General features: G+C 35.4%; 1 protein-coding gene and 1 long non-coding RNA gene across 2 annotated transcripts; both read left to right on the top strand.

The window, feature by feature from the left end:
- Positions 1 to 1473: 1473 nt before the first annotated feature.
- On the top strand, positions 1474 to 5656 carry LOC142226037 (putative E3 ubiquitin-protein ligase UBR7). The gene is made up of 2 exons (XM_075295897.1): positions 1474 to 2701; positions 4957 to 5656. The coding sequence occupies exons 1-2, from the start codon at positions 1765 to 1767 to the stop codon at positions 5331 to 5333; spliced, it is 1314 nt and encodes a 437-aa protein (XP_075152012.1). The 5' UTR covers positions 1474 to 1764; the 3' UTR covers positions 5334 to 5656.
- Positions 5657 to 9448: 3792 nt separating this feature from the next.
- LOC142226038 (uncharacterized) lies at positions 9449 to 9899 on the top strand. Its single transcript, XR_012719581.1, has 2 exons — positions 9449 to 9598; positions 9659 to 9899. It is a non-coding gene; the product is annotated as an uncharacterized LOC142226038 (long non-coding RNA).
- The last annotated feature ends 2567 nt before the right edge of the window (positions 9900 to 12466 follow it).

Genomic DNA, 12466 nt, shown 5'->3' with positions numbered 1-12466 from the left:
TACGTGTTTTTGAACCGGTTTTTTTGACAAAACCAGTTTTTAATCGAAAAACGCTCGATGTAAAGGTACAAAATTACTAATTGCATTGTGTAGCTAACACTTCTACCTATCCGTCAAAGTCATTTGCAAGCCGATATCTCCGTTAGAACCGGATATATTTGATCTGAAATTTAATTGTAACCGTAGAATTTGAATTTTGCCAAAAAAGAATTGTATTCAATTTTAATTCAAAGTTGTTTTCGGGTTAGAATGAAAACAGTTAACATTAATAATATTAATAGTTAAAAAGCGCCGCAGGAGAAAAATATTAAAAAAAAATTTTAATTTTTTCTTTTCAAACCGGATATGGATAGGATCTGGGTAATATGTCTAATTGTTTGAATAAGAAAGCGCCGCAGGCAAAAAACTTTTTCAAAAAAATCGCGCGATTTTTTTGGAAAATTTTTTTATTTTTCAAACCGTATATGGATGGGATCCGGGTAATATGTCTAATTATAGGAATAAGAAAGCCGCCACAGGCAAAAATTTTTTTTCAAAAAAATCGCGCGATTTTTTTGAAAAAAAATTTTATTTTTCAAACCGTATATGGATCAAGGCATATTAATTAAAGGTAAAGTCACGAGCAAACGTGTGTACACCCCATGATATTTAGAAAGTCAAACTAAAATGGCAGATTACTTAAGTTGACATTTTGTGTATGTGTAGTGTTGTTGTATTGTAATATTTATGTACACAAAGAATGTAAACAAACCTACTAAACGTAAACAAAGCCTTTGACAAGATGAATGTCGATATTAGTCACCTGATTGCATGACTTTACCTCTTTAATATTTAATATAGTAAAGATAGCAGCTTGACTTTGACCTTGACGGAAAGGTAGAAGTGTTAGCTACACAATGCAATCTTTTATATGGAGCAGTTTTAGAGATATAAGCTTATTTATAAAAAACGGTTCCGAAAAATACATGTTTTTACACGTACAGCTGGAATGAACAGCCGGATGAAGCTGATATAACGGTTCATAGATCATTTTAAAGGTCTCTTCAAAACCTTTCTAGTGATGCACTTTCAAAAGTAATCGGATCTCTAGAACCGGATATATTAAGGATTTTTAACTTACACTTTAGAACCGAATAACCGGTTATCCGGTAACGACCGCCAAGAAAAAAGTTGTTGTTGTAATCTACTCAAAGAGTACTATCATCTGTGAAGTTTTGAAAAAAATCTGAGAGGTACAGCTAAACTAGAGTTTAGCCCAACCCTAAAACATGCTTGGTGAGAACACCGCGAACGGACCTTATGTTAGCACGGTGTGAATTGCATTAATTATCCATAATACATAAAATTTGTGGCACCTTGTATTGTTATCGAAAATCTAGTACGTAATGGCAATGTCTATTTGTCATGAATTTCTGAATTTACTTAAGTGAAGATTTTAATTGTAATTAATAGCCTATTATTTTGGTTACCATGATTATTGTTTGTTAAAGGTTTTATAGTTTGATGTGACATATTAAAACAGAACTCGTCATTGCAACATATTTTAAATTTTCCGATTGCAACCCTGCATGGCCCGCCAAATACAGTTGTTTTGTGTTGTTGTTTTCTTGTTTTTGCACAATTGTATTTGTTGTATTGTTTGGTATCGGAGTAGAGAAATTTTATCATTAGCAAACAAAATTAAAGCGTAATAAACAAGCACCAAATTAATAGACAAATAAGGAATTGTATGTTAGTTGTTGTTTATTTGTGAATTTAAAAGTAATGGAAAACGTAGAAAGAATAAGTAAAATGAATGCCAACGAATCTAATGCCAAAAATGCGTTGGACGAGAGCAGCGTCACCATGTTAGATGTCTTGGAAGAAGAAAAAGAACTAGAGGATGAATATGCGGCAGTATTAGGAGCTTCCGATGACAAGGTGTGCACTTACAGTCAAGGAAGTGCTGTCAAACGGCAAGCTTTGTATTCTTGTCTAACATGCTGTCCCGAGGCTCGTGATAATTTGGAAAAGTGCGCTGGGGTCTGCTTGGCATGCACGTATCAATGTCATGAAAATCATGAACTTGTTGAGTTGTATACCAAGAGAAATTTCCGATGTGATTGCCCCACAGAACGCATGGGGAGTTCTAACAGATGTCGGCTTAATTCTGGTCTAGAGCAACCAACACCAGTGAACAGTGGTAACTTGTATAATCAAAACTTCCAAGGGCTTTATTGTAACTGTCATCGGCCATATCCAGACCCAGACCGAACTACAGAAGAGGTCATGTTGCAATGTGCGATTTGCGAAGATTGGTTCCATATGCAGCATTTGGATGGGCCATCCAATATACAAAAATTGATGGATGCTTGCAGTGAAATGATTTGTGGAGCCTGCATGGCAAAGCACGAGTTCCTTCGATATTACGTGGGTTTTGCTTTGAAAGCCGTCGAAAATCTGGATGGATCGATAGCAGATGCGAACATAACCGTAACTGGTGGAGACGTATGTGAGGACGATGATAATAAATTGAAAAGTGATTTAGATAAAAGCATTTCGGAAATCATGAATATTGGTGAAAATGGCACAAGCACCACAAATGATTGTGAACCTTTGTCGAAGAAATTGAAATTGGACACTGAAGGAGATATAAAAAAGGAAGATTCGAGTAAGGGCAATGAATGTCGTCGCCCAAGCCAAAAATCCGACTATGAAAAAGGTTCGTAAACAATGTTAAATAATAGTAAAGTGGCAAAAATATGAAAAGAGTGTTCCCCCGTTAAGCACTCCGTTCTTGCTCTCGTTTACGAATTGTAAAAACGAAAAATTTTGTGTATCTAAAGACACATAAACCGTTCAAAAATGTTCTTTAAAATTTCGATTTCGAATGGTTTCTCCAAATTTCGGATGTAACCTCGAACTGAAAAATGATTGTCTCAGTACTCTCATCTGCCTGCACATGTTCTATGGTTTAAAATTGAAGAAATTTAAAATTCAACATTCACAGCGTTTAATGCTAAAGGTTTTGGTTAGAAGACCTCCTAGAAATACGTATATTGAATCTTCACATTACCATATTTGCAATTCGATTTCCACTGTAGCTCGGTTTGTATTTTTATGTAATATTTTTCCAAAATTGCAATAAGTCGAAGGTATTAGGAAAAATTCGGCCTACGATTGTTTATAGTTTTATGATCATTATGGTATAAATATTATGGGTAATTTATAAGCGCAAATCTAGTGTCTAAAAAACAATTTAATAGCAAGGATAACATTTTAAATTTTTATATCTTTTTTCTTCTTTTTCAAAAATCGAATAATTAACAACTTTTTATGTGCTTTTAAAAAAGTCGAATGTTGAATATTAAATAGTCGAATTTATTTTTACAATTTTTTAACAACAGCGGTTTAAGTTTGGGTACGAGTCATCCAGTCACAATTGAAATTGTTTATCGATAAAAACACATTCAAAGTACTCTGCGAATCAAACAGTAAAGAACTGATCCCTGGACCATCGAAACATTTTATTAAAGTTAGTCCCTTTATCTAATGCATATGTAAGTTATAAGAGAATTTTAGGGGCAAATAGCTTTAGATTACTGGCGGATATGATACATGTCTTAAAAAGTCTGAAGTCAGGTCGGTTCTAGAGAAGAAAATAATTGAGTGAGTTCAATGGTGGTTAGCATGCCCGCCTTGCATACACAAGGTGGTGGGTTCGATTCCTGCTTCGACCGAACACCAAAAAGTTTTTCAGCGGTGGATTATCCCACCTCAGTAATGCTGGTGACATTTCTGAGGGTTTCAAAGCTTCTCTAAGTGGTTTCACTGTAATGTGGAACGCCGTTCGGACTCGGCTATAAAAAGGAGGTCCCTTGTCATTGAGCTTAACATGGAATCGGGCTGCACTCAGTGATAAGAGAGAAATTCACCAATGTGGTATCACAATGGACTGAAAAGTCTAAGTGAGCCTGATACATCGGGCTGCCACCTAACCTAACCTAATGGTAAAGTTTGGCTGAAACTCAAACCTACCTATAGCAACTCCTTGACACCACGTTTTATGTTTTTTGTTGCATATTCTAAAACAAACCAATCAATCAATAGGACTGTATATACCAACGATATGAGAAGGAGGTGTACATATACCAACGATATCAGAAGGAGGTGTATATATACCAACGATATCAGAAGGAGGGGTATATCGTTGGTATATACAGTCATCTTACGACACCGTTGATTGAGTCCGGTTTAAATAATGCACAAAATATTTGAGAGCAATCCATGTGTAATCTGTTGACAATTTATTGTCTGTCAAATTGAAACATTGTTTAACAAGTGGGAAACTTAAAATAGCGAAAATCTGGAAATGTACGATATGCTTCGAAATATTGGGAAATGTGTTGCGGTTCGTAAGAATAATTGAAGTAATTCTTGCCATCAATTATTTCGATACTTTTCTGTCATAAATTTAAAGCAAATTGAATATTTCAAAATTTTTTGTATAAAACAATTTAATTTTGAATTTTTATTATTATTTGTCAGTTAAACATTGGCGTAGCTAGCAACGTTCTCCTAGGGGGTGAAAACTACAATGTGTGCTCATTGGAAAGACACCTCAAAAAGAGAAGCAAATAATACGTGTAGAATATTTAATTGGATGATATATAATCATAGTTCGAAGAAATACTGCATGGTATTTGGTAGGGGGAGGTGACAAACCCATAAAACCGCCTATGTCATTAAGAAAATCAAAGTTCTGCTCAAATGAAAAAATTGTAATCATCTGATAGCATGAAACTGCCTTACTAAATACTGGATTGAAAATTGAAAAATATATGGCAACAACAAATCCAAAGCTACATAAAGAATGGTTCCTAAAGATACATTAACTTGTAATATTATATATAAGGTTGCAAACGATGTTTCAAATGTTTAATATAATTGTTTTTTTTTTTTTTATTTTTATTTTAGGACCCACATTCTGGGGTGCAGATTGGAGAAACGCACTTTGCCGTTGCCCATCATGCATGTTAGTTTATGAGAATGAAAAAGTCGAATATCTCTTAGATTCCGAAGATTCAGCTAAAAGTTATGAAGAGCGAGGCAAAGAGAAAGCTGCCGCTGAATCCTCATATGAACAAGGTATACGCGCATTGGCCTCCATAGATCGTGTACAACAAATTGATGTCATTACTGAGTACAATCGGATGAAAGATCGCCTCAAGGATTATTTACAAACGTTCGTGGCTAACAAGAAAGTGGTTACTGAAGACGACATAAATCGTTTCTTTAGTGAAATACGCAATGAAAAGAATATTGAAATTGGGCTACCACATTTTTGCCGTTAATACTACATTTTTTACACATATTTTCATATTTATATTTGGATTTTTATGAATACCCCATACTAAGACATCCATTTTGTGATTGGTTTCATACATGCCATTTTGTTATAGTGCATGCCCAAACTGATAAGTTGCATTCCATTTTTATATTTTTAAAGGAAATTGGAAAGGATAATGATGTACCCACACATTCTATCCTGAAAATTGTTTAGGTATTTATACATATTTACATCTGTCGCATACATTCAGATACATATTGTACTTTGATTTACATTTTGACCATTTTATAGTATTGGCAGCAGTAATAAAAATTAGAGCTAAATCTATGTTTTACTCCCCATTTTTTCTGTATATTGGGACAGAGTCGGTTGTCTGTCAAGAGGTAAAATATGGGCTATATCGGTCCAGGTTAGCTCCGTTATCTACCGAACCCCGATTTGCGGCCTTGAGCATCTACACACCGCAGTTTTTATTCGATTTCCCTAAAATTGAAAAAACTAGAAATGTTTTACGTCTAGGTTAGGTTAACCGATGTATCAGGCTCACTCGATTTGACTTTTGGAAAACGCATTGTTCTCAGATTTGCATGAAATTTAAAATCTAGAGGTATCTTAGATCAAATAAGTTGGTAAAGTCTAAAGTCGGACGGGGCCGACTGGGAAATATAAAGCTAAAGCCATTTTATGTGCATGTATCCAACGATACACATGTATTAGTGGTATAGGATTTTTATTGTTGCTCCTTAGCAGTGGTGAGTTCAGAAGGATATCGGCTAGAATTCAGCAAGATATGTCAATTGTCGGGTTTGTGACAATATTTGGCCACATCGAGCGACATTTACACAGCCGAAACCTTATCTAAATCTTCTGTGGAAAGTATGGGGACATCTTCGCTGACGTTGCGCCAATTTTGCCAAAAATATATGGCGCTTTATCTAAATGATCTAAATCAAGCGAAAGATATATATGGGAGCTATATATAAATCTGGGGGCTAATCACGGCATTCGATATCGAGAACTTTTGATCGAAATCTAAATTTTTCGGATATCAGGTTTTTTCGATATCAGGTTTTTTCATCGAGAATTTTTTCGATTGGTAAATTGCAATCGTAAAACATTTTTCACTTGTTTTTTACATTGTTTTCGCCATATAGGAATAGTAAATGTATTAGTTTTAGTTCGAATTGTTGCTAATTTGTAGTAAATTTACATATAATGAACATATTTTGAATATTTAGGACTAATGCAACTCCAATAAAAGTTAAACAAAAATTGGTCATAGTCGAGTTCGGGAGCGAGCATCCTAGCTTAGCAAAGAACCATATGTTATATACAGTGCACAACATAACGCTTCTGGACCACCTTGTAAGAATAGTGAATGATGAAGGCTTCCACGGGCAAAAAGTTTTAAGACGGCAGACAATTGTATAGCGATAGAATTGACGTTGACATGCCACCAAAAATTATTTTCCATTTGAACGACTCCTTCGTCAGCCGAAATCGTCCATTGATCCTCCAAAGCTGACTTTCTAACAGTGCACGCCATTTCAAACCCTTACACCAATAACAATGTGGACTTTTATTCCTTATTTGTCGCCGAATTATTTTATATTCATCTCATCCTCCAATTAGGAAGGAATGCGGAGGAATGTAAAAAGAGATATGGGTCCATAATTTACTTTTACTTTGAAGTCTTCAAAAACATGTATATTTCTACATTCTATTTTGTGCCGCTAAATTAATTTTGTTCTGCTTCGTTATTTGCTGTTGGCAATGCTAGAGAAATTGCATCAAATTTCGATCGAATGCCGTGATCCAAACTTTTAATCGTATCGACAATTTTTTCGATACGGTTATGAATTCGATATCGAATGCCGTGATTAGCCCCCTGAACCAATTTCAACGAAATTTAGCATACTTGACCATCCATTGTACTCTTTGTGCAAAATTTGAAGGAATTAAGGGCACAATTCTGGCCTCTAGAGCCAATTAAATCCATATAGGGCAAAGGACGTATATCGAAGCTATATCTAAATCTGATCCGATTTAACTAAATTTTGCGTGAATTAAAGTCACAATTCTGGCCTCTAGGGCCAATTAAATCCATATAGGGCAAAAGATGTGCATAACTTCACATAAATCGGAGTAAAACTTTGGCCTCTGTGGTCATATGAGTCTAAATCGGGCGAATGATATAACAGGTTGGATGATAAGTCTCCGGTCTAACAAAGAAAAACACATTTTTTTGTCAAAATTCGTTTTTATTATTCAACATAGTTCCCTTCAAGAGCGATACAACGATTATAACGACCTTCCAATTTTTTGATACCATTTTGGTAGTACTCCTTCGGTTTTGCCTCAAAATAGGCCTCAGTTTCGCACTGGTAGAAAAAAGGCGGTATGTGGCCATTACCGTTTGGTATTAATAAATTAATTCACGTTACCTTTTAATTTTGGTACCACTTTCCCAATAAACACAAACGTTTGAAAAATGCTAAATTTCAATAATTTTTCAAACATTGTTTCAAAGGATTAGAGTAATATTCAAGTTGAGATCTCAAGCAAATACAGACATTACCCTCAAGGCCGGTATGCACCTCTAGCGAAATTTTCGGTAGCAAAAATTTATTTAAGTCTACAAAAAAAAAAAAAAAAACAGGGCTGTGTACACAAATTTTAAACCAGCTAATCGCTTTTAAAAATTGTTAATATATGTTCCAAATATTCCTCAAATAAATTGTTTATTATTTACAGACCTTTTAAAACTTTTACGCACACAATGATTGTAATAAATTAAATGTTTGCTGCCAAAATATGCTTTTGACAACCCTGTTATTTTCATTAGAGGTGCGTACCAGCTTACGAAATTGAACGCTACCGAAAATTTCGTTAGCATAAATAGCAATGCATTTCTTATGGGAATGAAATTTTTCGCTAGAGGTGCATACCGGCCTTCAACAGTGAAATTCAACACATTAGCAATAATATCTCAAGTGTTATCCTCAAATTGAAATGCATCGCTACTCAATAATTTGTCAAACAATTTTCGATGCGAGTCAAATTCAAAATTAACATCGTTGCAAATACATTTCAACCTAAATTTGTATGAATGATATCCCCACTTCAAATTGAAAGTCAAAGCCAAAATTCTATGAATTTTGTATAATTTATTCATTTTCATCCAAATAAAATATATAATAATACACTACACTACATAATACACTACAATATCAATTGATAAATAATAATCTTATTAAACATACCAACAAATAAGAATAAAAAAAAAAAAAAAAACAAACAACAAAACTTTAAATATCTTAAACATTGTTAGTAAACACTTTTGCATTGATAATTCGATTTCCTTCCTTTTATTAACATGCGGGCAATTTGAAATTAGGAACGTACTGGACCGCGTGTTAGAATTGATTTCCAGCAGAAGGAATTCACAAAATATCCATTTTAAACTGATAATAGCATATGAATTAAACTGACGATGTGATACACATTTTCATCCAGAAGTTGTTGATTTCAACAATTTGTTGTTTTTAACAATTTTAATTGGTTGCACTTGTAATGTTTCTGGAAACTTTTTCTTGTCGATAAGCCACACATTTTTCATTGGTCAGCTTCTTATTGTTTGCAAGAATGTAGCATCCAAAGATTTTAGTTTTCTGCAAAGAGATATACATTTAGTGACTTCCTTCAAGTTTTATTTCATTTTTTATTTTCTCTTACCTATTTATATAAACTATTTGGTTATTTATCTAAAATTTTCCATTTTTTTATTTCTTGCAATTGACCACGAACTTCGTTGCACAAATAAGTATTGAAAACCACATGGTTTTTTCGTTGCATTTTAGGGTAGTGTTTTGTCAACGTTTTCTCATATTATCTTCAACACCTTTTCAAAGATTTCGTCAACATTTTGGCAAATTGGAAGTAATTCGCAATTTGAAGATGTATTGAAGATGAGCTATTTCAAGTCATGTTGAATTTATGTTTAAAATTATATTTACCCTCAAACGGAACAGTTGTTGCATTTGAAAAACGCTCATCCTGTGTTTATTGGGTTGTATCAAATAATTTACATCCGGTATTATTGTGGTATTAACTATCACAACGCCGTAACACATAATATGTAGACGTTGCGACCAATTGTAATTGGTCGCCTTGGTAGTTTAGTTTTTTTTTCATGTGGCTTGTAAATAACAATAGTTTGGGATAAGATGACGAAAATTAAATGAATTCAGTGAATAATGCGAAGTATAGGTAAGTATAATATTTTTTTAGCATTATTTATGTTTTCTAATTCGATCATCCTATAATAAGATGCGCAACTGACATACAAAAACCTTCCAAATACAACAGCAGACGACTTGAGGGATGCAGTGCCTGAATTGCGACATGGTGCTGAATTGGGAGAACAAAGTTGCATGGAGAAATGACTTGAGGGATGCTGTGCCTGAATGTGCGACATGGAGCTGAATTGGGAGAAATGAAATTTTGCATGGAGAAATGATTAGGTTTTTGTATGTATGTTATGTATTAAATTAAATACGTAACAAAGACATTTTACGTGTGTTTTATTAAACTAAATATTATTAAACCAATACCATTTTGGTATTATTTGGTAATACCGCACTGTTTATACATCAATACCTTTATGGTAAAAATACTAGTACCGCTTAGGTATTATTTTCAATATCATATTGGTACTTTCATAATACCGAATGGTACTTTCATGCTTTGCGTACCGCCTGTACCATTCGGTATTGATATTGTACCATACGGGGTTGGCTAACTATCAATAACGTACGGTTTCGATTTGAGCCCGTATGGTAATAATTTTTCTATGGGTGCGGCGATCACCTCTTCATTGCAGCCAAATTTTTTCCCTGCGAGCATCCTTTTGAGGTCTGATAACAAGAAAAAGTCGCTGGGGGCCAGATCTGGAGAATCTAGGTGGGGAAGCAATTCGAAGCCCAATACATGAATTTTTGCCATCGTTCTCAATGACTTGTGGCACGGTGCGTTGTCTTGGTGGAACAACACTTTTTCCTTCTTCATATGGGGCGCTGTCCACTCAGCCGACTGTCGATTGGACTCAGGAGTATAGTGATGAAGCCATGCTTCATCCATTGTCACATATCGACGGAAAAACTCGGGTGTTTTACGAGTTAACAGCTGCAAAAATCGTTCAGAATCATCAACACGTTGTTGTTTTTGGTCAAATGTGAGCTCGCGCTGCACCCATTTTGCACAGAGCTTCCGCATATCCAAATATTGATGAATAATATGACTAATACGTTCCTTTTATATCTTTAAGGCCTCTGCTATCTCGATCAACTTCATTTTACGGTCATTCAAAATCATTTTGTGGATTTTTTGATGTTTTCGTCGGTAACCACCTCTTTCGGGCGTCCACTGCGTTCACCGTCCTCCGTGCTCATTTCACCACGCTTGAATTTTGCATACCAATCAATTATTATTGATTTCCCTGGGGCAGAGTCCGGAAACTCATTATCACGCCAAGTTTTTGCTTCCACCGTATTTTCCCCTTCAGAAATCAGTATTTTATCAATAACAATAACAAAAGTGGCTTAACAAAGACGCTCTATCTCACAAACTAATTGACTTACAGACGTCAAATTTTGACACGAATCATTTGATGGTTGATAAAAAGGTATATAAAAATAATATGCATTGAATACTAGTGACGCCATCTATGTGTCAGACCGGGGACTTATCAGTCAACCTGTTATATATAGCACCTATATCTAATCCTATACCGATTTCAACCAAATCTAGCAAGCAGTATTATAATGTTAATTCTACTTTCTGTGCAAAATTTAACGTAAACTTTGGCCTCTGTGGTTATATGAGTCTAAATAGGACGAACGATATATATTGTCGCGTGCGGCTATACCCAGCGCCAATGAGGAGTGGGGATGGATGAAATTTATTTATGGCAATCTTTCTCAAACTATAGGAGGTACGTGACATATTTGCTGTCATCCTGACAGATGTACGGAGAAATGGCGGCCCATGGGGGGATAACAGAAAAGTGGACAAAAAGTTTGGTCTTTTCCTTTTTTCGACCTAAGAGCGAGAAGGAGGTTATCGATCGAAAGTTTTCAAAACTTGTTTATTGGGTCCATATAAAATCCGCGAAAAGAGAAAATTGAGAGGAGAAAAAAAATAATACTGCCAATAAGAAGGAATCGTTTTTTTTGGTTCTTCTGTTGGGAAGACATCCACTATAAAGACAAAAGCCTATTGGGGTTACAGCGGATTGAAAACCATTGGCTCTCGGCTTTCACGTGGGGAAGTTATATCCGCATTGGCGGTTTTTCACCATCGTCCATCATTTACAACCAGCCCCCTTAATTGAAGACATTCTGGCTACTCACCACATTCATCCCAGCGATATCCAAGCGAACCAACCAAACCACTTGGCCACCAGGTATTCCGGACCGTAAGACAGACGAACGCACTGACTGATAGACTCTTACATTATCTGAACTCCACACGTGACTTTGCCAATATTGAGGGTATCTTGAAAGAAAGAGGAGAAATCGTTCGTTAATACACTAATAGGGAAAACATTGAATATTTTATATTTACATTACAATCAACTGAAGGGAGCCACCGTGGTGCAATGGTTAGCATGCCCGCCTTGCATACACAAGGTCGTGGGTTCGATTCCTGCTTCGACCGAACACCAAAAAGTTTTTCAGCGGTGGATTATCCCACCTCAGTAATGCTGGTGACATTTCTGAGGGTTTCAAAGCTTCTCTAAGTGGTTTCACTGCAATGTGGAACGCCGTTCGGACTCGGCTATAAAAAGGAGGTCCCTTGTCATTGAGCTTAACATGGAATCGGGCAGCACTCAGTGATAAGAGAGAAGTTCACCAATGTGGTATCACAATGGACTGAATAGTCTAAGTGAGCCTGATACATCAGGCTGCCACCTAACCTAACCTAACCTAACCTACAATCAACTGAAATTGAAGACAGTTGCATTTCTTGAGTATGGTCTGTGCATAGATAATAGAAATACATAGATGTCCCATGGGTGTCAAACTAAGTTTAACAGTTCCGACGATTAAGAATAAACGAAGAAAATCAAGAGAATTG

The sequence above is a fragment of the Haematobia irritans genome, chromosome 2 (genome assembly GCF_050003625.1).
Source record: "Haematobia irritans isolate KBUSLIRL chromosome 2, ASM5000362v1, whole genome shotgun sequence".
Classification (NCBI taxonomy): Eukaryota; Metazoa; Arthropoda; class Insecta; order Diptera; family Muscidae; genus Haematobia; species Haematobia irritans.
Note: the sequence above shows the minus strand (reverse complement) of the source record. Positions and strands in the feature narration are given on the sequence as shown.

Excerpts from the sequence above, each read along its gene's own strand:
- LOC142226037 (XM_075295897.1), top strand. The coding sequence starts at position 1,765 with ATGGAAAACGTAGAAAGAATAAGTAAAATGAATGCCAACGAATCTAAT. Across the intron at positions 2,702-4,956 it reads AAAATCCGACTATGAAAAAG|GACCCACATTCTGGGGTGCA; the intron begins GTTCGTAAACAA and ends TTTTTATTTTAG.